Here is a 27,219-nt window from a genome sequence, read left to right as displayed (position 1 = left end):
GGGCATTTCATGTCGCAGGCACTAGGCTTACCCACACAAGTGAGGTACCATTTTTATCGGGAGACTTGGGGGAATGCTGGGTGGAAGGAACTTTGCAGCTCCTCTCAGATTCCAGAACTTTGCAGCACCGAAATCTGAGGGAAAAGTGTTTTATTTGCCAAATTTTGAGGTTTGCAAAGGATTCTGGGTAACAGAACCTGGCGCGAGCCCCACAAGTCACCCCAGCCTGGATTCCTCCAGGTCTCTAGTTTTCAAACATGCACAGGTTTGGTAGGTTTCCCTAGGTGCCGGCTGAGCTAGAGGCCAAAATCCTCAGCTAGGCACTTTCCAAAAAAACACTTCCGATTTCAATGTAAAAATGTGATGTGTCCACGTTGCGTTTCCTGTCGCAGGCATTAGGCCTTCCCACGCAAGTGAGGTACCATTTTTATAGGAAGACCTGGGGGAACACAGAATAGCAGAACAAGTTTTATTACCCCTTGTCTTTCTCTACATTTTTTCCTTCCAAATGTAAGACAGTGTGTAAAAAAGATGTCTATTTGAGAAATGCCCTGTAATTCACATGCTAGTATAGGCACCCCAGAATTATTCAGAGATGTGCAAATAACCACTGCTTCTCAACACCTTATCTTGTGCCCGTTTTGGAAATGCAAAGGTTTCCTTGATACTTATTTTTCACTCTTTATAGTTCACCAAATATATTGCTGTACACCCGGTATACAAAGAAACCCCATTGCAAGGTGCAGCTCCTTTATTGGCTCTGTGTACCTAGGGTTCTTAATAAACCTATAAGCCCTATATATGCCCGCAACCAGAAGAGTCCAGCAGATGTAACGGTATATTACTTTTGCAAATATGACATCGCAGGAAAAAGTTAGAGTAATACCTGGAGAAAAATTGCTGTTTTTTTCACCTCAATTTCAGTATTTTTTTATTTCAGCTGTTATTTTCTGTAGGAAAATCCTGTAGGATCTGCACAAATGACCCCTTACTGAATTCAGAATCTTGTCTATTTTTCAGAAATGTTTAGCTGTCCTGGATCCATTGGTTTCACACTCATTTCTGTCACTAACTGGAAGGAGGCTAAAAGCACAAAAAATAGTAAAAATGAGATATGTCCCAGTAAAATACCAAAATGCGTTGAAAAAATTGGGTTTTCTGATTCAAGTCTGCCTGTTCCTGAAAGCTGGGATTTTAGCACCGCAAACCCTTTGTTGATGCCATTTTCAAGAAAAAAACAAATGCTTTCTTCTGTAGCCCTTTTTTCCCCCTTTTTCTTGAAAAAAAAAAAATTTAGCTGTATTTTGGCTAATTTCTTGGTCTCCTCCAGGGGAACCCACAAACTATGGGTACCTTTAGAATCCTTAGGATGTTGGGAAAAGAGGGCGCAAATTTGGGGTGGATATCTTATGTGGACAAAAAGTTATGAAGGCCTAAGCACAAACTACCCCAAATAGCCAAAAAAAAGGGCTCAGTACGGATGGGTGGGGGTGAAGGCCCAGCAGCTAAGGGGTTAACATCAGTTGACAAAACAATATAAGAACTATTGTTGACTATTCGTTTACACACATTACTCAGACTCCTTAACTTCCTGCCTTAAGACTGGGGAATGAGTCATGTATGGTCAAACAAACAAAATGTTCTGAATGTAAAAAAAAAAATCATTACTAGAATACAGTCTATTTATTTAATTTGTATATCTATTAGAGCAAACAATAAGTGTTCTATACCAGAATTGTCTTATGCAGGAAGGATTTTTTTGTTTTGTTGCTTACTCCCAGCATTAAATGATACCCTGGTAAAAAAATTCTCCCTTACAGTTTTCCCAAAATAAACAAATGCAGCATTCAGGTTATTTCACCTAGGAACTCTCATAAGTGCTTGAAAAGTTTCATCAAGTTAACTGAAGCAGACAGGAAATAAATGTAGTGCTCAATCTTTCTCTTTTCTTTCTCTTATGAAATGAATTCCAAAACCTTGAATCACTGTAGCAGGCTGGCCTGGTTTGTAGTGGGAACCTAAGGTTCTTACACCTTATACCAGGCCCAGTTATCCCTTACTAGTGAAATGTAGACAGTGTCTAGAAGCCAGGCTCACTAGGGGTAGTGTGGATGAGCAGCCGTGGCCTTAGTAGGATACATGCAAAGCTCATTCAATACCACTGTAGTCACACAGTACTCACACTCATCAAAGAAAATGCTCAGTGTTCCAACAATAAAGGTACTTTATGTTCGTGACACAAATGCCAAAAATACCATAGAGACTATACTCCCTTAGGATGTAATTAATACACAAATTATATACACTGGTATGCAGAAATAGCTATAAAAACAGTTACAAAATAGTGCAAATAGTGAAAATCACAGTAGTTAGAAATGGGCCCTGGGGGAACAAAAATCATATACTAAGAAAGTGGAATGCAAAAGTCGGTTTCCCACCTAGGCAAGTGTAGTATGTAGAGGGGCGCTGGGAGTATTAGAAAACACCAAAGGTAAGTAATAGAACCCACCCCAGTGCCCAGGAAAAGCAGGAGTAAATAACAATAACTTTACTAGAACACACAAGAACATGAGAAAGAAGATTATGCAAGAACTAGAAGAGACTGCAAGACACCAACGATGGATTCCTGGACCTGAAGACCTCTGGAAGAAGGGGACCAAGAAGAAGAAGGGGACCAAGTCCAAGAAGCATTGAAGAGTCCAGGGAGAACAGGAGCCCCTGCTAACCTAGATGAAGGTGCAAAAGAGGAACCACTGGTGAGGAACAACAGTCAGTATTGCACCCAAGAAGACAGATGCGGGGTCCTGGTTGGTGCAGATGTCCCACGCTGGATGGATGAATGCAGTCTGGTTTGCGTCGCTGGATTCTGCCACCAAGCCTTGGCACATGCAAAGCACACGATTAGCGGAAAATGGCGTTGCCTGGGACCAGGAGGGACCTGGTGGACTCTCCCAAGGAGGGAGAGCCAGGGGGGCTCTCAGCAACTCCGGGAGCGCTCAGAAGACCAGGCAACGTGCACAGGAGTCCCACAGCACCGGGACAAAGAAGATGCAAAAGGAAGCCCACGCAGCACTACACAAAGGGATCCCACTCTGCCGGAGAACCACTCTGGAAGCAGTGCTTGGGGCCAGAGCTGCACGGTGCATGAAGAACTTTGTAGAAGGATGCCAACAAGCCTTAGCAACTGCAAAACACGTGGTGCACGGGGGTACTGTCTTGCGTGGGGAGGCAGGCTCTTGCCTCCACGAAAGTTGGACAGTAGGACGTCAGGACCATCGGGACCACGTCAGTCCACCACCTGTGATGCTGGATCCACGCACTTCATCAGCAGAGAGGACCCACACCACCGGTCATCGCTGCAGAAGAGTGCCTGCTGAAGCAGGGGAATGACTCCTTCACTCCAAGGGAGATTCCTTCGTTCTTCTGGTGCAGGCTGAAGACAGTCCTCAGAAGATGCACGGCCTACAAACAGTTGCTGGCAGGAGCTGAAAATACAATGTTGCAGAAGTCGCCTTTGCTTCTTTGTTGCAGTTTGTAGAGTTCCTGGAGGGTCCAGATGCAGTTTCTTTGGTAAGAAGGTTAAGTAAAGGATGCACAGGATTCCTGCTGGAGTCTTGCAATCCGAATATGAAGACCCACCCAAGAGAGAGACCCTAAACAGCCCTGAAAGGGGGGACTGGTCAGCTACACAGGTAAGCACCTATCAAAAGAGGGCTCTGACGTCACCTGCTGGCATTGGCCACTAAGATGCTTCCAGAGATGCCCTGCCAACGTGGAATCCAAGATGGCAAAACCCAGGAACCCTCTAGAGGAGCTCTGAGCACTACCCTGGGGTGGTAATGGACAGGGGAATGGTCACGCCCCTTTCCTTTGTCCAGTTGCATGCCAGAGCAGGGACTGGGAGTCCCTGAAACGATGTAGACTGGATTATGCAAGGAGGGCACCATCTGTATCCTTTAAAGTATTTCCAGAGGCTCTGGGAGGCTACCCCTCCCATGCCTGTAACACCTATTTGCAAAGGGAGAGGGTGTAACACCTCTCTCCCAAAGGAAATTATGTGTTCTGCCTTCCTGGACTCGAGGTGCTTGAGCATCAGGAGGGCAGAAACCTGTCTGTGAGGTGGCAGCAGCTGGGGCTGTGTGGAAAACCTCAGAAGGCTGTAATGGCAATACTGGGGGTCCTCTAAGGAGCCCCTAGAGTACATGGAATCATACAACCAATGCTTGGAAAAGCCTTGGGGTATGATTCCAACATGTTTGATACCAAACATGGCCATATTGGAAGTTACCATTGTGAAGCTGGACATAGGTAGTGACTTATGTCCAGTGCACGCGTAAAATGGAGTCCCCACACTCACGATGTCCAGGAAAATGGTCCTGGAGGTCAGGGGGGTACCTCTGCTAGTGCAGGGGTGCCCTCACACACAGGTACTCTGCACCCTGCCTTCAGGGCTGGAAGGCCTGCAATAGGGGTGACTTATAAGTGACCTGGTGCAGTGTAAATGGCAGTGAAAGGGTGCAAGCACCATTTCACACAGGCTGCAATGGCAGTCCTTAGAAGCCTTTTTATGGGCTCCCTGTAGGTGGCAAAAGAAATGTTTCAGCCCATATGGATCCCCTGGAACTTCAATGCCCTGGGTACCTAGGTACCATATAATAAGGATTTATAAGGGGGGACCAGTATTGCAATTATGGGTGAAATGCTGGGTTACCAGTATGCAGTGACAACATTTAGAGGAGAGGGAGCATAATCACTGACATCAGGCAGAAATTGGGGGTAAGATGCCAAAAAGAGGAAACTTTTCTACAGACTGCTACTCAAACTTGAAAATGTTTAAATCATTATTGGATAGATCATTGGTAAAACCAATGAAGGCTTATCCTGCATCACTAACAGGCCATAAAACTAGGAGAGGGTTACCCATGCCAAGGTTTGGATATCTCAAATTGAGCATGTTAATTGGGAGATGGGCGGGTGTAACCTAGCATTTAGATATTTGTCCTCTTGGTTCATGCTGTGTTCAGGACTTACTTCATGTTCTTTCAGAATGCCCAACATCAAGAGTCCACCTCTCTGTTCTTAAGCCCACTGTTTTTAAAGTATGTTAGAAATGGGGTCTGTAGTTGGCAGTCGGTTCACACCCTGTCTAAGTAGGGACCTGCATTCTAGTCAGGGTAGGCAAAGCACGGACCTAAGATAACCCCTGCTCACCCCCTTGGTAGCTCGGCACAAGCAGTCAGGCTTATCTCATAGGCAATGTGTAAAGTATTTGCACACACACACACTCTAACACAGTAACACAGTGAAAACACCACAAAAGTAGTCCACACCAGTTTGGAACAATATCCAATATTTATCGGAACAAACCAAGACCAAAATTACAAAAATCCAACATACACAAGAAAATATATCAATGTTTAAAGTTAAGAGTCTTAATCCATAGTAATCAATGGCTGTGGTGTTTTAGCACAAAGTACCTGGTATGCGTCAAAAATAAAGCTGCAGGGGAGGTGATGCGTCAGAAAAGCAAGCTATGCGTCGATTCCTTACTCAAAAGTGAGGCCATGCATCGTTTTTCCCCCCGCCAGGTAGGCGATGCATTGAATATTTCCCCACAGGAAAAGAATGCACCAGCGTCTAGCCACTCAGCCTCGGTTACTTGCGCTGGTATTGAAGATGTGACCGCCAGAGACGATGTGTGGCAATAATGGATCAGCACTAAAGCAGACCATGCATCGATTTTGCTGGTGCTGCGTTAATTTTTCAGCCATAGTGCAGGTGCTGCGTTGAGTTTTCTGCTGCAGCGAACGCAGTGCTTGGATTTTTCTTTAAGCCAACAGCTTCCACTTCCAAGTCTTAGCAAGTCAGGACTCTCTGCAGAAGAGCCCTGGCACTGGCAGATGACGTCTTTGATATCCCTCAGACTTCGCAACAGGACGCAAGCTCAGTTCAAGCCCTTGGAGAACCTTAGAGAGCAGGCTGTAGAAAGCAAAGTCAAATCCTTTCACTCCCAGGGCAGAATTAGCAGCATCAGGCTGTAGGAAAGTGCCCCTTTTGGTATGATTAACCCTCTCCTCACATTTTGCCATATATCTGATGCTAACTTGACTGAGTGTGTGCTGGGATCCTGCTACCCAGGCCCCAGCACCAGTGTTCTTTCCCCAAACTGTACCATAGCTTCCACAATTGGCACACCCCGGCACATAGCCAAGTCCCTTGTAAAAGGTACCAGGGGTACCAAGGGCCCTCTGGCCAGGGAGTGCCCCTAAGGACTGCAGCATGTATTGGGCCCCCAAAAGGGACCCCTCACCAAACACATGCGCACTGCCATTGCAGCTTGTGTGTGCTGGTAGGGACAAACGGGTAAAGTCAACATGGCATCCTTCTCTGGGTAACGTTACATAAAGACCCAGCAGAAAGGGAGTCACCGGAGGAAAAACAAGAAAAGATATTCCTTTAAAAAAAAAAACTCACCCTCCAGGATTACCCCTTGGTGGCATGCTTCATCATTGGGTTCCTCCCGTTCCGTTGCAGAACGGGCGTGCTACGACCCATGAGATATGTGGGAGCACTTGCATTGTTTCGTCAATGTGACTCAAGTGAAGGAAAAGATAGGAGGGGGTGGGTCTTAAAGAGGTTAAAAATACCTGCCTCCTTGCGGTTCCAATACTTTAATAGGTCTGCTAGTGGCGGTATATGTAGCACGCCCCGTTTACATTACTAGTGGACCTGCAAACAAGCTGCACTGGCTCCTGTTGATTAATGTGTGGTGCCTTACTTAATGCTGTGTTTTAAAGTCAGGACTGAAACTACAGAACAACTCAGTCACATGTCTATTATATTAGGTTGTGGAAGCTCATGAAAAAGGAATCCTTCTAAACAGTCTGCGACTAAGTTGACAGGTTAAGTCCGTCTTGGCTGTTTTTTTTTTTTTAAGAATCAGGCTTTGGTTTTCAGTTGCCAGTGGGACAATATATGGCTGGAAAGGAGTCACACTTAAGCCAGGCTGGCACCTCAGAAAGAGGGTCACATTACAGGAGGCTACCTTCAAAAGAGCAAGGGTATTTCCACTGGTGCACTTACTGTTTCTATGTTACTCCCGGCAGCCACTGTCATAGGATCTCACTAACCCCCATTCCCCTTTACGGGTTTACTGCAAGATAAGTGTGACGGGGGCATGGTAGCTGTTTCCTTCTGAGACATTTTCTGAGAAGGCGCATGAGGTTTCCAGTGTCAGTTGAGTCACCACTGATCAGGTGCAGATTAATGATAATTAACACTCACTCTGTGACTCATTTGAATGTGTAGACTGGAGGTGCTCCACTGCTGGCTTAGAGCCCATTCTTTTCAGGGGACATATTCCAGGTAGGGCGCACTTTTCCTGTTGGGCCAATTACGCAACTTAAAAAAGCTGCACTGTGCTCAAACGGAAAAAGTATGCCGTATTATAGAGAATGTGTGACCCTCAGGGTAGCCACAACTTTGTGCTGCCCGGGGGGGGCGGGGATTGCATTCAAATGAAATACAAAAAAGCTGTTTCAAAGCCGCTCCATGTTTCACTGTGCAGGTGGAAACCTGCCTGCAGTTTAAAGACTGGAGAGAGATCCCCTTGCAGGCAGGTGCAGTGAGTGGCTGCATCTGCCTGAAAGTGGATGTCAGGGGGTTCATGAGACCCCTTTCTCCTCTCCAGAGGGCTGCCATAAGGGGGCACACTGACAGTGCGCCACCTTTTTGTTCTGATTGCTTCTTTGCCTTTGCACCTGTGTCCATAATACGGCGCGGGCACAGAGGCAAAGAGATTCCCTCATTTGCATTGGACCATGCCCCCATGCAGTTGAGGGAACACCCTCTGGAGATAGCCCTTGCGGTACATGTGTGCTAGCACTATCTGTATTACAGTAGGGACTGCACAAGTGTTTGTAGTGCCTTCTGTAATACCAAAGTACCCTGGGGGCGCACAAAGTGGGTTGCTCGTACAGGCACTTTCTATAATATGACCTTGTACTAGATAAAGTATAAAATATATTCAGTGGTGTACCTTTGAAGGAAGCCATGCAGTAGATGTCCTAGTAGTGTTGCAGTAATCAAGGCTGTTGCTGCCTGCACCTGCAACTTTTTGTTTATTCATTCATTTTTGGTCATCATCTTTTGGGCCTTATGTGACCCCATGCCTGTGGATCAGCCCTTTATGATATATTGGTACAAAGCGCCAACTCTTTTTTTTTTTTGCATAACCCTGGAGCATTAAGTTTACCTTGAAAAGAGACGGTGGTTTATGATTACAGCTCCTGATTTTCATATCATCTAGGAGCTCCTACTGACAGCTCTGGTAGGATCAATTCATCATCGCCCTTTTATTATTTTTCTAAATCTTTGACAGATGAAGCAGCTCTAGGTCACAGTTGCACACTCATCTGGGCTTTTAGGTGAGAAGTAGGAGACACCAAATGTCACTAAGACTCGCACTGCCCTCCAGCTTAGGACCTGGCTTCTTGAGAATGTAGAGCTGTGTACCAACAATACAGCACAGCAGTCTAATCTCTCAACTTAGTCAATGATGGTAGGCCTCCCTGATAGGCACTGGGACTCCACCTCATCTCTGTGCACTTTTCCAGGAAAGTCTGCTGTACACAGATGTGTAGGGCAAGATGGGATGAGTTGGAAAGGGTGGCAGTTGTATCAGCACATATTCTTGTGAGCTTGTGGAGTCTGCAGGCAGCTCTGGGAAGAGCAGTAAATGTTTCATCTCCTCTCCTACGGATGGTGAGATGTAGCACAAGGTCACTAAATGGCCAGATAAGGAGCCGGCAAGAGGAGCTTCTTAGAGAGCACCCATCTTACTCATGGTTATACGCTGCCTCATGCAATATGTTCTTGGAGGTTTGTGGTGGACCTGGGGTTGAAGGCATGCCCCATAGGGCCACTGAATTTGATCTGGTCATGGAATACTAAGGCTGAGGGCAGCTTGCAAGAAGCGAGTAGACAGCAGATGGCTTAATTTTTAGCAAACAGCATGTTTCCTTTCTTCTTGGGCAGAATAAAAACATTTTGGAAACCATTCTGAACTTCTGTCTGAGGTGGTTAGCTTGATCATTCGCGAGGAGGAGACTTGATAGCTCCAAAACACTTGTTATTGGGCTTGTGGGTAGCCAGCAGGCTTTGAAAGTCACACTCAGGCAGTATTGAGAGGTGTTTGTGACGTATCTATGGAGAGTCACCTTCTTGTATAATTTTGTACTTTGCTTCACTGGTTATCGGTACAAGAGCTTCAGTACAGGATGATATGATCTGACTGCCTAGACCTGAAGGTGAATGGTGTGCATCCATGTGTTGACCCATCGGATATATTTTAGCATATGAGCTGAGAATCTGCAAAACATCCTTTAGCATTTGTCAAATTGGGACATACACTTTGGGAAGGTGTCTTCCAGGATCCGAGTTAGAAACTCAAGCAGTGGAACACATAGTTGGAGATCAGTTCAAGTTATGGGTTCTCATGAATAAGAGTGGGGATCTTCCAAAGGGTTGTGTGAAGGATCTGTCTTGGTGGGATTTAGGCAAAGGAAAGATTTATTCTTCCAGCACTGAGTGTAGAGGATGAGGTCCACACATATCTCTCGCCTGTCTCGCTCTTTTAACTTGAGGTGGAGCTGAATGTCATTGAAAGACATGACATGACATGCAATAGCTTTGTAGAATCTGGGCCAGCTTTAGCATGTTGATATGAGACAGGATGGGTGACAAGGCAGATGAATAGTTTACTCCACAAGTCGAAGGAAGAAAATAATTTCAGTGTAATGTTTTCATTGTACATTATTTATTGAAAAATGTCATTGATGTCTAGGTTCTTCAGGCCATATGAAACAATATTTTGCAATTGATAGCTCATTCACAATGTTAATGACTGTGTTTTCTATGTCTCAGTTTTAAGCTGAGGCTGGATTGATAGTTTTTCTGAAGGCCATGGCATTTTATGGCTGAGCAGAAACTATTGTTTTTAATTCAACCACTGTTTCAAACGATTGCTCAAGTCTCTGTTTGATCTGCATCATCTTTCCTCTGCTTTATTTGTTTTCAAATTTCCTTGTTTCTTGTTTCCCTGCAACCTCACAACAAGTCATTAATCTCATACCTTGCTGCATATGTCTAGTATCAGGAAGGGTGACCATAGAGATAGCTAATGGCTGTGTATAGCCTAAGATTTGCCTTGGCTCATGGTCCAGTTTCTAGTAGCAATGAGTTTACCTTTGTAGCAGTCAACATTTCTGTGTACTAAATAGTTTGTTTGGTGTGTTCCAGGTTTCAAAGTGAGCCATGGCTGGCCTCTAAAGCTCAAGCACCACTTACTGTGCTGTACTATAGAGCACTTATCCACTCCATACACCTCTGTGGTCGTTTCAAATAGCTACAGTAGAGCTTATTAAGTTTAGGGAGCAATGCATGCTATCTCACCTGTACCCTGCTAAAATCCATAAGTATAGAATTATCCAACGGGTGCACTGCTGCTTCACTGTGAAGGGGGAATAAGAGAATCTCTGTACAAATCTCTACGTTGACAATATTTTGACCTTTGTCTAATCATGTGGCTGAGAAAGGAAGGGAACTTCTTGACGAATCCCACACTTTCTAATACTCATGAGACCTCTTTCTAATTGTGGGGCCAGTTTGTAGATACTTTTGGGCATTATATAGTAAAGACTTAAGTTTCACTGGAGCTCCTGAAGTGTGCATCTTAACTGACACAATGCAATGTCATGCTGTATTCGAAGGTAGTGTAGTATTACATGGCACCTGAGGTTTCACTTCAAGGAGATATCACCTTTCCATGTCAGACAGTTTACAGCAGAGTGCGTCTTTTTGCATGCTGACCCCCTGTGATTTGTTTACTGATGCTGCTGGTTCTTTATCTGGCACTCTGCTAACCAGGCTTCAGTGCACTGCATGTGCCCAGACCCCTACAGCATGTCAAAATTGGTTATCCTTCTAATTGGTATATTTAACTCACCTATAAGTCCCTAGTGTATGGTATAAATAGTACAAAGGCAGGTATGTTAAGTGTCACTAGTGGGTTGCAGCACTTATTGTGCCATCTACTACAGCTACAGTGTAAACATGGCTTTAGACCCACCACGGTAGTCTCACAGTGACAGTATAAAAGCTTTGATTCAACTAATGAAAATAAACCCTTTTGACAGGTCTAACTGCTTCTAATAAATATTAATAGGTTACCCTTACTTTGACCTTATAGCCCATAAGGTAGGGTGCATGGTATTTAAAAGAAAGACCCATAGAAATGTAATGTTATACAGGCACTTACAGTGACTAGCACCTAACAGCTGTTTTCACTGTAGCAAGGGTGGTTGTTCCATAGAGAAAACACTGGGATACACTATTACATTAAATAATACTATATTTGGCTAGGAAACAGCTAGAAATTTCATTCTTGGGCTTTTTGTAATATTTGTTAAAAGCCCAATTCACTGGTGAAGTTAGATGTTTTCAAACATATTAAAGACCACTTTGGGGTGGTCACACAGATCCTGCACAAGGGGGGGAAGGGTTTTATAATCTTGTGTTTAGGCCAGTGGTTCCCAGTATGTGTGGCATGGCTGGCCAGGGGTGCTACATATCAAGCACACAGTTTTGGAACCACTAATGGTACTGAATCCTACACAAACAATATCACCATTCTTAAAAACATGGAGAAAATATAGCATTTTGTTCTCTGCATTTGTTTGTCTGATTTACCAAAGCAAAAGATAAAATTGTGGTGGAGGCTCAATATATTTTGCCGCACGCTATTTGCTCATTGCTCATGTTGTCTAGCTCCTGTGTGTAACTTCTGCAGTGGGGGGTTTCTAAAGGCAGCAAAGAAGTACATGCAATGCTTCATCAAATGTCACAGGCGCAGATTAGATACCGCTGACACGCTAGCTCATAGAGAACACAGATCAGCAGGCTTTCTTCCAGAGTGGGTGGCCCAGATCTCACAATAAAGACTGCTTTGTCTGACATCTTCATAGAGGGTCCTGCTGTGAGTGCAAGCAAGGGACAACGATGATCAGCAGACATGAATATTGAATCAGCTGCTTCTTCAAAAATGCCTTTTTCTAGAAGTCAGTTTCTTGTAGTGGGATAAAAGTTACCTGCTCTGTTTACTGGGACAACAACTGCTAAAGCAGAGAGAAACAATGGAAACGGTTTTAACATTTAAAATAAGCATTAAGCATTTAAAAAAAAAAGAAAAGTATCAATATGTGTATTAATGTGCCTCGAGGCCTTTAAGAAATGATTGACACGAAAATTCCTAACCTCACGGTCATATATGTATTAGTAATTCAATCTAGCCATTCTAAATACACTTACCGTTATTAGGGGGGGCAGAAAGCTCGAAAAGGTAATGGCTATGTATTTTACAGATACCACTGGCTTTTCAAGAAGACATATATACTTATATTTGGTACTTGCCTTATTAAAACTGATGTGATTGAATGGCAAAAATGGAGAAAGTTCTCCCAGGACTTCACTGATGAGCCTCACAATGTGAAGAGTAGGACATGGACGATCAGCCACATGTCTAATAATTGCGCCTCATTTTCTTAGGGCTTTGGCAGACTAAGTGGAAAATGCCCATGGCTTCTTTGGTTGCAGTAGCAGTCTGTGCATGTTGAACTGCACGTGTCTACCTCCTTGCAGCATTCCCACAAGTACAGCTTGCCCCATATATATACTGCTCGCATGTATACATTACAGTGCTTGGTCACAGAAATGCAGGCATCACAAACAGATCTAGAACACTCCTTAAAAATCAAAGGCTTGCCTTGTCTTCTTGAGACATTTTCTCAAAAGTATAACAAACCAGCCAACCTGGCTTTCTGCAAAATCTGACTTGACCTCTCTCTTGCAAAAAATGTTTGCAAGACACAGTACTGTTTATATGGGTTCTGGACACATCTCCATGCAGCTTTGGACACAGCAGAATATGATATATAGGTCTGCATTTCCACCTCGTCTGACACATGTCCACTGATTCAATGAGAGTCTTCTGAAAACAATCTCTTTTCAGGGATACCTTAGTCTTGGTATTTACAGTAGAGTTACTACAGAATAAACAACAGTGACTGTGAGAAGGCAGCACTTTTAAGAGGAGATGGGTTTAAGTGGGCTGCTATCTGAAGAGCCACAGAACGGGGCGCTGTTGGCTTGTACTTTTCAGATCTGTAGAAGACTAGATGATAGTTCATGTGAGCATGGTCTTAGATTTGTGGGCGTAATTCCGGGGCAATGGGCATGTTTCTAGACTTATAGACCGTATATGATTATAATACCTCCATCGGCTTCAACCCAGTTATTTTCAGGGAGATAACTAGAAGTACTCCTGAGGCCAGGCTTGCATCCCTCCATCCACCCCAAAAGAATTAACATAATGAGTAGCCACGGCTAAAGGCCAATAGGTCAAGGGAGCCTTGTTTGGGAACTACTGGGTTAGTCTGAGAGGGGCACTGTGGCATTATCTGCAGTGGGACACACAGGAACTACTGCAAAAGCGGGGGGTAGGGTTACCCCTGGGAACTTCTTCCTAATTGGTTAGGGAGGTGCCAGTAGTCCCTTCCACCCACAAACTATTGCCAGGCATAAATGTGGCACCTGGGGTACATTCTTCAGAAAACTCTGGATCTGTGGTGGAACAGAAGAAGGACTGCAGCTGCTGTTAAAGTGAGATCTGTGAGTGTCATGAAGGTGTACGTCTCCCACATGTACCGAAGGCAAAGAAGTGGACTCGAAAGGTCAGTTGGCTGACCTCCTGTTAAGCTACAGGGCCACAACAAGCTGCAAGAAGCCTTTTCATGAAGAGTTCCAACTACACCAGCTGGTGGCTTCTGCTGGAGTGAGTCTTGACCTTGAAGTGCTGATCCTGAGATCCTGGGACTCTTGGCTGTGTCAAAGTGTACTTCTTCTAACATCCTGAAAAACCTGGGACTTAGAAACTTTTTTACTCCAATGTCCTCCAGAGGACCAGGGCACATTTGCCAGGTAATTCGATTAAGGTGTGCTGCTGCTGGGTTGAAGATTCAGGTTTCTCCTGCTCTGAGCTTTTCCACAGCAGCCAATCCATTTTGGAACAACCTCGCCTGCAGCTTTTCCCCGTTGGAGGAGTCCGAGCTCCAAAAAGACGTCCAAGTCCATCTTAGAAGACTGGGCAAAGGTGCCAAAAGTATCGAGCTGGTGAGGGAACTACCCAGTGCGCGGTTTCAGTTTCCCCCCCTAAACCAACAGCTTCACCAGGACAACGTCTTTACGACCTTGTGAAGCACTTCTCGGATGCAGACTGCTGCCTTACCCTGTTGAAGTACTTTGACTTACATTTTCAAGACTAAATCTGAAGGCAAAATCTCGGACTTGGTCGAACCTAGTTTTTGTATCTGACCCACACCTCAACGCAGTCTGACTCAAACTGCGCCAAGGTACCAGTTGAACTGTATTGGCACTTAACACTTTTTGGCACCATTTTTAATTAAAACTTTTAAAATTCATATCTCTGGTTCACCTTATTGGGTGTTTGTTGTTTTGTTGTTATTTGGTTCTCTATTTTTATAAGCTAGAGTGGGATTTTTATTATGTTGTGTTTTTAACCTTTTAACCGTATTAGTACTTTTAAATGTTTTACACATTTTCTTAAATTAGGCCTGTTTGCTCTGTGCCACAGCTTCCAGGAGCTGTGGTTTATATTACTGACAACTCTACTGGCCTAACAAGATAACAACATAATTAATTGTGGTGGAGTCCCTTCCACTCCAACTAATAATCCACTTTCTCACACAGTTGAATTGCCTTCTTTTTTCATTAATTTGTGGTCAGTAGTGAATCACTTATCGTACCACAGAAGGGATGTATGGATGTCCAGCAAGTACTATATTGATCACACAAAGACCTATCATATGACAAACCATTTATTTTGCCGTTCTGTCCAACCTCAGGGTAGGCATATATCTAAGTTCGGATTGGCTTGTTGGATAATACATAGCATTTAAACTTGAGTGTTATAATCACCAACTTCAGGCTGCATCCAGACTACTGTAGACTCAAATGACTCAGGTGCTGTGCTCATGTGACAAATTTCTCCTCATTTTATGATTCAGTTGTGTAGGGGACTTGTTTCACAAGACCTCTGACAAATTATTTGCATTGTATTTGCATGTTGCGCAGTAACTGATAGGCTTTCCTTTGTGATCAGGGTGCAACGAAAAGTGGTACTCCTTTTGACATAGGTGGCTACCACCCCCATGATCAGATGATTACACTACTAGAGGCTGGTGGCACCTAATAGTATAGTGGGGTACAGGCCTTTTTAGCTGAACTCTAGTGGGAATATTGCCTACTAGCTGACCCAAGCATATCATTGTAGTATGTTGTGATTATCCCCTTAATGTGTTGGGTATATGAACGGTGGCGTATTCATGGGCTGAGGGCCCACCTGAATTAATGTTACCTTCTAAGGATATGCTGTGCTCCAGATGGTTTAGTCGTAGCCAAAGCTGGCATCTCCCTTGTCCCTGCATGCCTCTCTGTACTGATCTTATGACCGCCCAAGCACACCCCCACTGTCTAATTGTGGTGTCAAGTGCATCTGTCTGAGCTCTGTTAGACTTTGAGTTTCAGATGTATTATACTGTGGGCTGGGGGAGTTTGGGTAAGTACTATGGGGTGCCAGTTTTATTGGAATTACTCATTGTATTCATGCCTGATGCTCAAACAAAGATGGCAGGCATATGCATAATATATGAACTCATAACAAAAACAAGCTGTATGGTTACAGGTCAGTAAATGTTTTTCATAGTTTACCTGCATGTTTTATAATGTAAGAAAAGATAAACCAGCTTTGAGCAACGTAGGAAATGTACTGGAGAAAAATAGCATGCGTGAAAGACACCATCATGTTTAAAGGGTTCAATATAGGTTAGTTTTAATATGTTTCTTCTTTCAGAAACTGAATTCCCATCTTCCTTGACGAGTACGGAGAGGGCATATGTACATCGACTATGCCAGTCTGTTGGGTTGGTCTCCAAAAGTAAGGGGTAAGTATCATGCTAATGCGTTGTTTTTAAGCTACAATGATATTCCTAAATTTCTGGTCTTTTTGCCACACAGGCATCTCAGATGTCTCTGAAACATAAGTTTCTTTTTGGCTTTGCACTTACTATGACCCATGCACTTCGGATTTAGTATTCCTTCAGGCTTATTAAAAAAACAACGCAACGTCATTTGAATTTGTTACAATAATGAACTCTATGTACTAGTTAAATAAAAATAAAAGTACTATTTAAAACCCTTTTTATTTAACACTAAGTAGAAAGACAGAGAGACTATCCAAGATACGCGAGAACATTTTGGATCAAAGGACCCAGTTGCTGTAAACAAATTTTGTTCAAATTTTTAATGACCAGTAGTAGGTATTTTTTTGTCATATTTCTTATGAGAGAAAAACGTGGACTTAATAGATCTTAGTGACAAACCTGCGAAAGTGAAACTGCACAATACTGCCCTTGTGCTCGTTTATATTCTCAACTATGTAGAACACTGTCATCATTTGGAGACAGTCAGAATGTGTTTCTGAAAATACTTAGCACACAAATGCCCACACCTTTCCAAATGTTGCAATTTTTGCATTTCTTTAGTATCAACTACATTGCACAATGTGGTGTATTCTCTTTATGGGCATCCTTTCATGCGGATGTGGGAAGGCCATCTATCGTCGTGGAGGAACTGTTGTTTGATAATCTCAGTTGTATTATTTGTGTTTATTTATATGTGGATACCTAAATTCACAGTTGTATTTGAAAATGGAAGATATTTGTGGAGTTCTATGTGTATAATTCAGTGACGTCTCGATTGGGGACATCGATTGCTCATTGCTTAACCACAGTACAGTCTTTTCTTATGTTCATCACAATCCAGGTAGGTGCCTTATAATGAAACGTTATGCATTTGGATGTTGTTTTATCTGTGTGTTTTTAGGGTGTGGTGGGTGACGGGGCACTGACTTGCCAGCCCTTTGCCAACTAGATACATTTAGTATTGTGTTGTGTGCATGATGGTAGTGGCTCTGTCTAGCATGTGCTATTAAAATACACATTTTGTAGGTGGGATTGGAACAATGGTGTATGGTGTTAGTGGTAGCTATGGTTGAGTGACGAAAGTCAGAATTAGGATGTGTTTGGGTGCCTGTGAGAAGGGCTGCTTATAAAGTTTTGATTGAAGGGTAGCATGTCAGTTTTGGGTTGGTGAGTGTAGTCGAGTAGCACTAATTACTTTCCCAACCCTAGACATGAGCGCACAAATGCACAAGCGGAAAGGCACTAGAGTAAAAAACACAGGGAGAGGCAATGTAATATTCAGTCACAGAAAGGCGCATACTACAGGAGTCCTATTGTTAGAGAGCTACAACATTAACAAATATGTTAATATCAAAGCATTGGTTACTCTCCATTTTATTTTAGTGTATTCAAAAAAAGACCTTCCTCTTAGGGAAAAAACATGACAACATGCAAAAACACATACATGTTATGTTATTTTCAAGTTGTAGCGTTCTAGCATTAGTGTAGTCTCAAGCTCTTTCTTGATCTGTGTCCAGCCATGTTTGCAAAAGAGAAAAGCAATGGGGAGAGAAAGGCAAAGAAATGTAATCACAACGTGTGATTGTGTGGGCATAACCGAGAGTTCACAGGTGCCCTGTGATAGTAATTTGGCCTGGCAAGAGATTAACATTAAGGTAGTATGTTAGAAGGATACCACCCAAGTCAATCTCGAGGTGGTAAAGGCAATGACTCGTCTACCTTTGGTGGTATCTACACTTAGACTACAGCCAGCTGCCTCCCCCTGATTGGTGAATTTAACTGCTTGGCCCACAAACAGAAGAGGGAGATGGTAGAAACTGGAGTTAAATGTGCATTTTGTTTTGATTTCCATTAGTTCTTTGACTTCTGGTAGGGCCGATGTGACTGGGGCATGGGGTGCTTCTCAGGATATATAGGGCTTTGCCTTGGCAAATACATATGTTATGGACTATTCTACCAAACTGTATGACTTCCACCTTGATTGCCTTGGCAGCTAGGATTTGGAGGCCTATTTCTGTAGGCTTGGTGAGGGCATGGGATCTTGTTGAGGCACAAAGGATGTTGCAGGCCATAGACCACTGTATGTTTTTCTGTAAGATTTCAGGATCTTGGCCTGCTAGGTGAGAGTGACTGAGCAAGTGAGATAATAACTGCAGTGCAAGGCTGTGCAGTATATTGTGCCTGTGAGGAAGGAAGGCTGCAGTGTGCAGCTCACTGCCCTATTGGCTATGGAGTATCAGGATCTTGTGCTGATAGCGTGGTGTGAGAGAGTGAGTAGAGAGCTTGGCGCTGCAGTGTAGTGTTCCTTGGGGGAGAAAGGATGCAAGACACATACTCCTGCACATTTGCTCTTTGATTTTGTCAGACCCTGTTTTTGGATCACATGGCATACATGGGCTGCAGGCGCCCAACAGTCACGGCTGTAGTCATTATCCCTGAGGCCCACCCTACTATGGCTCTGCAAACTGGACCAAATACAACCCTTTTCATTCTTGAGGGTAGTAAGGGTGAGCAGCTTTTAAGGGAGGTTATGTTGGGGTGGGGGTTGAGGGGGCAGGTGCTCAGAACTCAGAAATGAACCAACAGACACAAATAGGTATTGGCCATCCCAGTGCTTGTCTTATGGAAAGAAAACACTTTTAATCTAACAATATAGCTCACTACTTAACAATGCAATGGATATGACATGTAGGGTTGCAGAATACTGCATTGTAGCATTGTATTAGTGGGGTGTTCTGGCTCCTTCCCAGTAACGGTCATCACCCCTCTAGTGACACACTTCTCTGTATTACTTTCCCCACCCTTCTATGGATGTAGGCAGGATTACACTCAGGTGCAGTTAGCTTAAGTGTCCTCAGTATGTAGCTTACTTGAACACCTTATCACAAATAAAAGATACGTTAGCCCAAGTGCTTTAATGTCTCTCATCCTTTGGCACAGGCTAAGCTCTGCGGTTTACCTGCAAGGTTGCTCTCGACAATCCTGGGTGGGCAATGGATGCGATCACACCTTGCCACCTTGGATTCCTTGTTTCAGGGCTGTTGTTTGGCTGTGGTGGCAGTTTTCCCCATGGTTTTAGGTGACTGATTCAGTGCAGCTGGTCTTCATGGCTGTGTTTGACTCACCAGCAGCACCAGGTGATCGAACCTGAGGCCGACTGCCAGGTGCACTGTTTCTGGCACAGACTTGTACCAGCTCACTCCAGGAGCTGTACAAATAGGTCTGGGAGACCACTCTTTAAGCAGGGCCATGCACACCCCAGGCAGGTTTCTAGATTACTCATGCAGACCCTTAGCACCTCCAGCAGAAAGTGTTGAGTTGTTGAGTCCCACCTGAAGCAACACAATAAGTATAAAACACAGTGTTGGATGGAATGCTTGAATTAATCTCAGCCGCTGTTAATCACTAAGGGGTCGGGAATGTGTGGAGTAGATATATTTGTGGTGTAGAGCGGCATGCGCCCCTCCTCTCTAAGCCTTTTCAGAGTTCCAGGCACTTCATTCCCTGGGATTGTTTCTTCAAACGTATGCCCCCTGAGCCTCTATGAGGCCCCTGAGACTCTATCCCTGAATACTGTTTCTTTAAAATGAGGGGAGGAAGAAGCTCAGCCCCCAGCCCGAGCCTCTACGAGGCCCCGGAAACCTCATCCCCAGGGACATTTCTTAATAACTTTGGGAGAAGGGGGACATAGGTCTCCTCCCAGTGCCCTTATGAGGCCCCAGGAAATCCCCAGTCTATATCTTTATAACTAGTGGAAGGGGCATGCAGCCCCTCTGCTTGACCCGTAGATCGACCCAGGGTCGTGGTCTAAGCAGTATTCTAGGGCCCCATTCCCCCAAGCATTGCTCTTTCCCAGTTTGGAAACACCCTGCCTGCTCTTTCCCAGTTTAGAACCACAACTTTGCTCCCGCCTGGGCGCATCCGATTGGGGAAAAAAGAAATTATTGTCTCCTGCCTTTACTTAAACCCTGCCCGGGCAGGGGTAACACGGTTATATTTGTGGAGAGCGGGGTCATGGCACCATTTCCTGAGGACATTGCTGTTTTTTTAGTATTAAAAAAAAAAATGCTGCTCCTGCCTGGGCAGGAGCAAAGTAATGGTGCCATCTCCTGTCAGCACTCAGTTGGGTACTGGCTGGGGAGCTGGTAGGGGCCCCCGTGCAGCTCCCAACTCTCTTTAATGTTTTGTGGGTGCCCTGGCTAGACACGGGGCAGTCGTTTTAAACCTAAAAAAGGCAACAAAAAAAGTGTTGGCTCCCTCCTGCGCTATTATGTTAGTAACTATAAACCGCGACCTAGGGTAACTGTAACTCATGCCCTCGCCATGTGCTGCTTATTACCCCAAATATTACAGCACTCATGACAACTTTTATAATTTCAATAAAAATATCGATGAAACATTAGCAGTCAAATTATTGAAGAAAAACCTGTGCATGGCGGGGGCACGAGTTATAGTTAACTTAGACCGCAAGTTATAGTTAGTTGAAATAATACTAACTAACTTTTGAAATCTCTGTGTTTGTGCGAGTAAATTCAGAATCTAACTAGAACGTGCCAGTAACCTTTGTTTTTTTAAAAGTGAAAATATATGTTCGATGGCATGTGTAGCTGTAGATACACATGCTGTGCATAAGCTCGCCATCTAGTTTTGTGTTCAGAGTAGTACAACTTGTTTGTGTTCGAAGAACGTTTTCGAGTCACAGGATCGTGTGACTCTTCCTCTCGGTAATACTGCGCATGGGCATCAATTCCTTTGTTATATTGTTTTTCTCCGCTGTCAGGTTCGGATGTGTGTTACACTCGCTCTGAGTTCTCGGCTCCAAACAGTCTAAAACAGAATTCTTTCTGTTTTTCTATCGTCATCAGTAATGTTTACGAATGCATATTCCCTAATATTCAACTCTGTAGTTCCTTTTTCTACACTCAGAATTGAATTTTCTTGCACTTTCGTGGACAGAAAGGCCCTCCTTGGGCCTACCTGTTACATGTGGTATTGAACAATGCAGCGCTGATGGAACGTACTCCATTTCGATTTTGCCCTCGATGCCATTCAAGGTTTCCACACACCGACCAACAGCGGGGTGTGTAATTTGAATCTTTCAGCAGACCACAACAACCAGACCTGCGAAGCATGCCGTTCTTTTCGGTCGAAGAAGACGCTTAGAGACCAAAGGGCTCGTCAAATGCAAATGGCGTCTCGACAGCCAGAGGATACACTGGACACTTTTGGAGACGAGCATGCGCAAGAAGATTTGGAACAAGAGGGGGTCTTCTCCGTTCAGGATTCAGACTTTGATGTGCAGTCAGACATCGAGAGTCAACCGTTGCAGCCTGCAGAAACTGTAAGTAAAAAGCCTCCTTTCCCATCGGACCAAACAACTACGAAAGAGGGCACCAGTCCACCACTGCCTTCCAGCCATGGTTGGAGCCGAGAAACTTATTCCAATGCCCCACATACCAGCTCGGCACCGAAAAAAGCCAAAGATAAATTTTCGGCATCGACCCCCAGTACCTCCATTTTGGCACGGCAAAACAAAAACTACATGGTGTTTCGGTGCCGACCACTTCAGCACCGAAAAAGATACAAACAGGCAGCTAGCATTTCGGCACCGAAAATGTTCCACCCACAAAAACATTTTGGAATAAAAAAAACACCAAAAGACTTTCAGTGACTCTGGACAGTCAATAACATCCCCTACATCACAGGTCGAACACATTTTGGAAGTTATGGACGCTAGGCCGAAAAAGAGCTAATAGCCAGTCAACAGGAGATACACCTCCTCCTGATAAGGAAAGTAAAAAATTAGATGCTGCAGGGAAAAGAATGGCAGCTCAAGCAGCCAATCATTGGCAAATTGCTAATACTCAGGCTTTACTTTCCAAATACAACAGAGCTCACTGGGATGCTATGGAGGAACTTTTACAATATCTACCAGAAGAACATCATAAAAGAGGGGTAGAGATAGTAAATAAGGGACAAACAATCTCTAATAACTCCATTCGATGTGCACTTGATGCTGCTGATTCAGCAGCACGCAATATTAATACAGGTGACCTCATAAGGTGCCATGCATGGCTCAGATGTTCGGGTTTTAAACAGGAAGTACAGCAGGCAGTTTTAAATATGCCCTTTGATAATGAGCACTTATTTGGTCCACAAGTGGATACCACACTTAAAGTTAAATAAGGACAATTAAACTGCCAGAGTTATGGGTGCCTTACAAGCCAGCACACATAGGAGTAATTTTTGTTGTGCAGGGTTTAGCAGAGGATTTAGGTCATCGTTTCAAGAACAGTCCACAAATCAAACTAAACCCACCTCTCAATACATTAGAGGTTACTTCAGAAGATCATATAGAGGAACAAATAATAAAGGAAGAGGAAAACCATCTACATCTAGAGGTTCCTCATCCGTCACTAAACAGTGACTTACCAGAAACAATCCTAAAACACAACTGTCCCGTAAGGAGAAGGTTACAACTTTTTAACCCCCAATGGACTCAAATCACCATGGGTCAATGCGTACTTAAAATTATCCAAAATGGTTATTGTCTGGAGCTCCTTTCCACTCCACCAAATATACCCCAGCGTGCCCACAGACTCTCACAAGATCATCTAACTCTTCTCAAAGAAGTACATTCCCTTCTTCTAAAAGGAGCTATTGAACTAGTTCCATTGCAATACCAGGGGACAGGACATTACTCCCTGTATTTTGTAATCCTCAAAAAAGATGTCTCTCTCAGACCAGAATTAGATCTCAGACCCTTAAACCACTACATCCTATCAGAACATTTTCATATGCTCACTCTTCAGGGTGTTATTCCTCTATTACATATAGGAGACTTCATGACAGGCTTAGTTTTAAAGGACGCTTATTTTCACATTACCATTCATCCTGCACACCGCAAATACCTAAGATTTGTAGTAGCAGGACAACATTACCAATTCAAAGTATTACCATTTGGAGTCAAAACTGCTCCCAGAGTATTCACAAAATGCCTCGCAGTGGTTGCAGCACACATCAGAAGAAAACAAATTCATGTTTTCCTTTATTTGGATGATTGGCTCATCAAAGCCAATTCATTTCCACAGTGTCAAAAAAAGATACTCAAATAACAATTTGTCTCCTACACTCTCTAGGATTCACTATAAACTACATCAAATCTCATCTGCAACCTCTTCAAACAAAACCATATCTAGGAGCTATCCTCAATACACAATTAGGAATAGCCTTTCACAACCAAAACAGAGTTCAAGCTTTTCAGGCATTAATTGCAACATTAAAAGAACCAAACAGACACAGTAGGAACTGTTATGAAACTGTTGGGAGTGATGGTATCTTGTATTGCCATAGTGCCTCTTGCCAGACTTCATATGCCTCCTCTCAACAGTGTCTCTCTCGTCAGTGGTCTCAGGCACAGGGTCAAATGGAAGATCTAGTGTTGTTGGACTGCCAAACTTCTCTCTCTCTACATTGGTGGAATACCACAAACCTTATGAAGGGGTGGCCCATTGTAGACCCTGTGCCTCAGATTACTCCCACAACAGATGCCTCAAACACCAGTTGGGGAGCTCATCTCCTCAACCTAACAGTTCAGGGAATATGGGACGATGCTCATCAGTCTCTTCGTATCAGTTACCTCGAACTGCAAGCAATATTCTTGGCATTGAAAGCATTCCTTTCACAATTGCAACACAGAACAGTGTTGACACATGACGGCCATGTTCAAAACAGGGGGTGACACAATCTCAACAACTGTCCCAACTAGCACAAACACTTTGGAAATGGGCGATTCATCACCAGATTCACATAGTGGCACAATATCTTCCAGGGACAGACAACCACTTAGCAGACCTGCTGAGCAGGATGCATCAACAAACACATGAGTGGGAACTCCACCCACAAGTGCTTCAACAATACTTTACAAAATGGGGAACATATCAAATAGATCTGTTTGCAACAAATCAAAAAAAAAATGGTAAAATTTCACCTCCAGGTACCCACACCCTCAGTCCAAGGGCAATGCTCTAAGCATTTCTCTAGTGATATTTGCTTACGCTTTTCCCCATCTCCCACTCTTACCATTCCTCGTACAGAAAATAAAACAATCTTTCCTAAGCATGATCTTAGTGGCCCCTACATGGGCACGTCAACCTTGGCACACAACACTTCTGGAACTCCTGGTTGTTCCTCATCAAAAGCTTCCCAACAGACCAGAGCTTCTGACACAAAAACAGGGACAGATAATACATCCAAATCACAAATCACTCAAACTAGCGATATGACTCCTGAAGTCATAGAATTTGGATATTTACATATGCCACAGAAATGTATGGATGCCCTTCAACAAGCATGCAAACCTACCACTGGACAGTGCTATGCAGCAAAATAGAAACATTTTGTTTGTTACACTCAAACAAAAAAACATTAACCCTCTTCAACCAACAGTACAGGGCATTGTACAATATTTATTACACTTGCAAAAGGCAAATTTAGCCTACACATCTATTTGTTTACATTTAGCCGCCATAGCTGAATATCTACAAAATAGACAACATATTTCGTTGTTTAGAATTCCAGTTATCAAAGCATTTATGGAAGGACTAATAAAGAATAATTCCACCACGGATTTCTCCAGCTCCATCTTTGAATCACAAGACTCATGGCTCCACCATTTGAGCCACTTCACTCCTGCCCCCTACAATTCCTATTCTAGAAAGAGCTCTACATACTCTAGATGTTAAAAGAGTTCTTATGTATTATATAGACAGAACAAAAGCTTTTAGGAAAATAAAACAACTTTTTGTGGCTTTCTCATTACCACATCAAGGAGATCTATATCTAAAACAACTATAGCAAGATGGATAGTCAAATGTATTCAGACTTGTTATACTCAAGCTAAGCAACAATTACCTGTACCACCTGGAGCACATTCCACTAGTAGAAAAGGTACATCTATGGCCTTTTTAGGTAAGATACCTATAGCAGACATTTGTAAGGCAGCAACATGGTCTACACCACACACGTTTACTAAACATTATTGTGTTGACATCTTCGCCAGACAACAGGCAAATGTTGGACAAGCTGTACTTAAACACTTTTTCAGACAATTACAACCCCTGCACACTAGCCACCGCTTTTTGGAGAGACTGTTTTACAGTCAATGCACAGCATGTGTATTTACAGCTACACATGCCAGTGAACAAAAAATGTTACTTACCAGTAGACATCTGTTCGTGGCATGTAGTGCTGTAGATTCACATGCAACCTCCCTCCTTCCCAAAAGTGTGTACAGGTTGCAATTTAGTCTTCTATGTATATTTATAAATGAACATATGAGAATACATTGCATGGACACCTTTTCTATCTTACTATATATTTTTCACGACTTCACTCTCTCGCCTGCGGACAAACAATCTAACAAAGGACTCGATGCCCGTGCGCAGTATTACCGAGAGGAGGAGTCACTCGATCCTGTGACTCGAAAAATGTCTTGAACAAAAACAAGTTGTACTACTCCGAACTCAACACTAGATGGCAAGCTTATGCACAGCATGTGAATATATAGCACTACATGCCGCGAAACAGATGTCTACTGGTAAGTAACATTTTCCATATGTATGTATATAAAATTAACTGAAAAAACCCGAAGGTTACAGGGACGTTATAGTTAGTTTCTGAATTTACTCGCAGAAAACCTTAGAAATTCAGCAGTTATAGTGAGTTATTTTGAGTAACTATAACAGGGATGGCCAGGCCCGGCGGCCAACCCTCCTGCATGTACCCAAACCCAAGCTGCTTATGGCCAAAGGCCGTGCGTAGCATGATTTTGGATACAGTTGGTGTTTTTTTTCCGATTTCTGGATTCGCGGATCCTTAAGTGGATTTCCAAATTCGGGATCTGTGGATCCATCCATGGATCTGTGGATCCACTAAACTGACACAAAAAAAAAAGAATAATTGGGCTTTTTTTGCCCATGAGGGGTCTCTAAGGAACCACTCTATTTGTCCATTGGGGTCAGGATACCATTAGGGCCTGGGGCTTTCCCTGAGCGCAGCACTGTCATGGCCATTTTGACCTCTTCTAAGGTAATGTCCCCTTCTAAGGTCGCCCGGGACTCGGCATCCAAAGTTGGGACCACTATACCTTGTAGGTATTCCCCTATGTGGTGTGGCTCCTGTAAATGGTGGGCCTGGTACAGGTCATAATCAGCGAAGGCCCCCCGCAATTCCTGTATTAGAGGAGACCTGAGCCCCCTCCTGGGTCTCCACCTCATCTACCCACTTCGTTTCCATTTTTTCCCTACCCAGCCAGGTCAGATGTTTCCCTGCCTTATCTCACGTTTGATAGAGCCTGTGCTGGGCAGTGCACAATCTAGCTTTACTTTTCAACTCTGCCACTGCTCTATATTCTGCTCTAACTAACTTGAAGCGAAGGGCGGGAAGAGCCGGAACCTGTGCCGGGCCCCCTCTGTCTCCAGGAGTTGCTGCTTGTATTTTTCTAGTGTTTCAGATGCCTTTATCCTCTTCTGTGCCACTAAGTTCTGTGCACTGTCCCTTATCACTGTCTTATACACCTTCCAGAGTATCACCGAGGACTCAACCGTCCCCAGATTTTCCCAGAAGTATAGTTCAGTGTCTACACAGAGCTCATGCACCACCTCATGGTCTTGCAAGTCCCAATCTCCGAGCTTCCATCTTTGGGGACTCCCCTCTGATTTCTCAATCTGTAGCATCGGGGGGAATGGTCTGACAAGCACTGGGCAAAATAGTCCGCTTGGTGGACAACCTCTACTTCCCCCGATGGGGCAAAAGTGTAATCCAACCTAGAAAAGACTTTATGGGCCCCAGAAAAGTAGGAGTATTTCCTATGCATGCGATGGGCATGTCGCCACAGATCCGACAGTCCCAATGTTGCCACAAATTTATACAGTGGAGTATGTGGGCCCTTCCCCCAGACACCTCTGATCGATCCAACTCCATATCCATTACATCATTAAAATCACCTCCCACCGTGTGGGTCGAGGAGTCCGCTGCCAATAGAATCTCTGCAAGCTTGTCCTCAAGTTTTTGAAGTCTAGGCGGGTCAAAAACACTTATAAAC

General features: G+C 43.8%; 1 protein-coding gene across 4 annotated transcripts in view; it reads left to right on the top strand.

The window, feature by feature from the left end:
- YTHDC2 (YTH N6-methyladenosine RNA binding protein C2) overlaps window positions 1-27,219 on the top strand; it is a 999,369-nt gene that overhangs the window by 63,410 nt on the left and 908,740 nt on the right. For all 4 annotated transcript variants that reach the window (XM_069226524.1, XM_069226522.1, XM_069226518.1 and 1 more), the window contains exon 3: window positions 15,986-16,076. In XM_069226524.1, the coding sequence (XP_069082625.1) occupies window positions 15,986-16,076 (91 nt within the window). The remainder of the gene's footprint in view (window positions 1-15,985; window positions 16,077-27,219) is intronic.

Source organism: Pleurodeles waltl, chromosome 1_1 (genome assembly GCF_031143425.1).
Source record: "Pleurodeles waltl isolate 20211129_DDA chromosome 1_1, aPleWal1.hap1.20221129, whole genome shotgun sequence".
Lineage (NCBI taxonomy): Eukaryota > Metazoa > Chordata > Amphibia > Caudata > Salamandridae > Pleurodeles > Pleurodeles waltl.
This window is presented reverse-complemented; position numbering and strand designations above follow the sequence as displayed.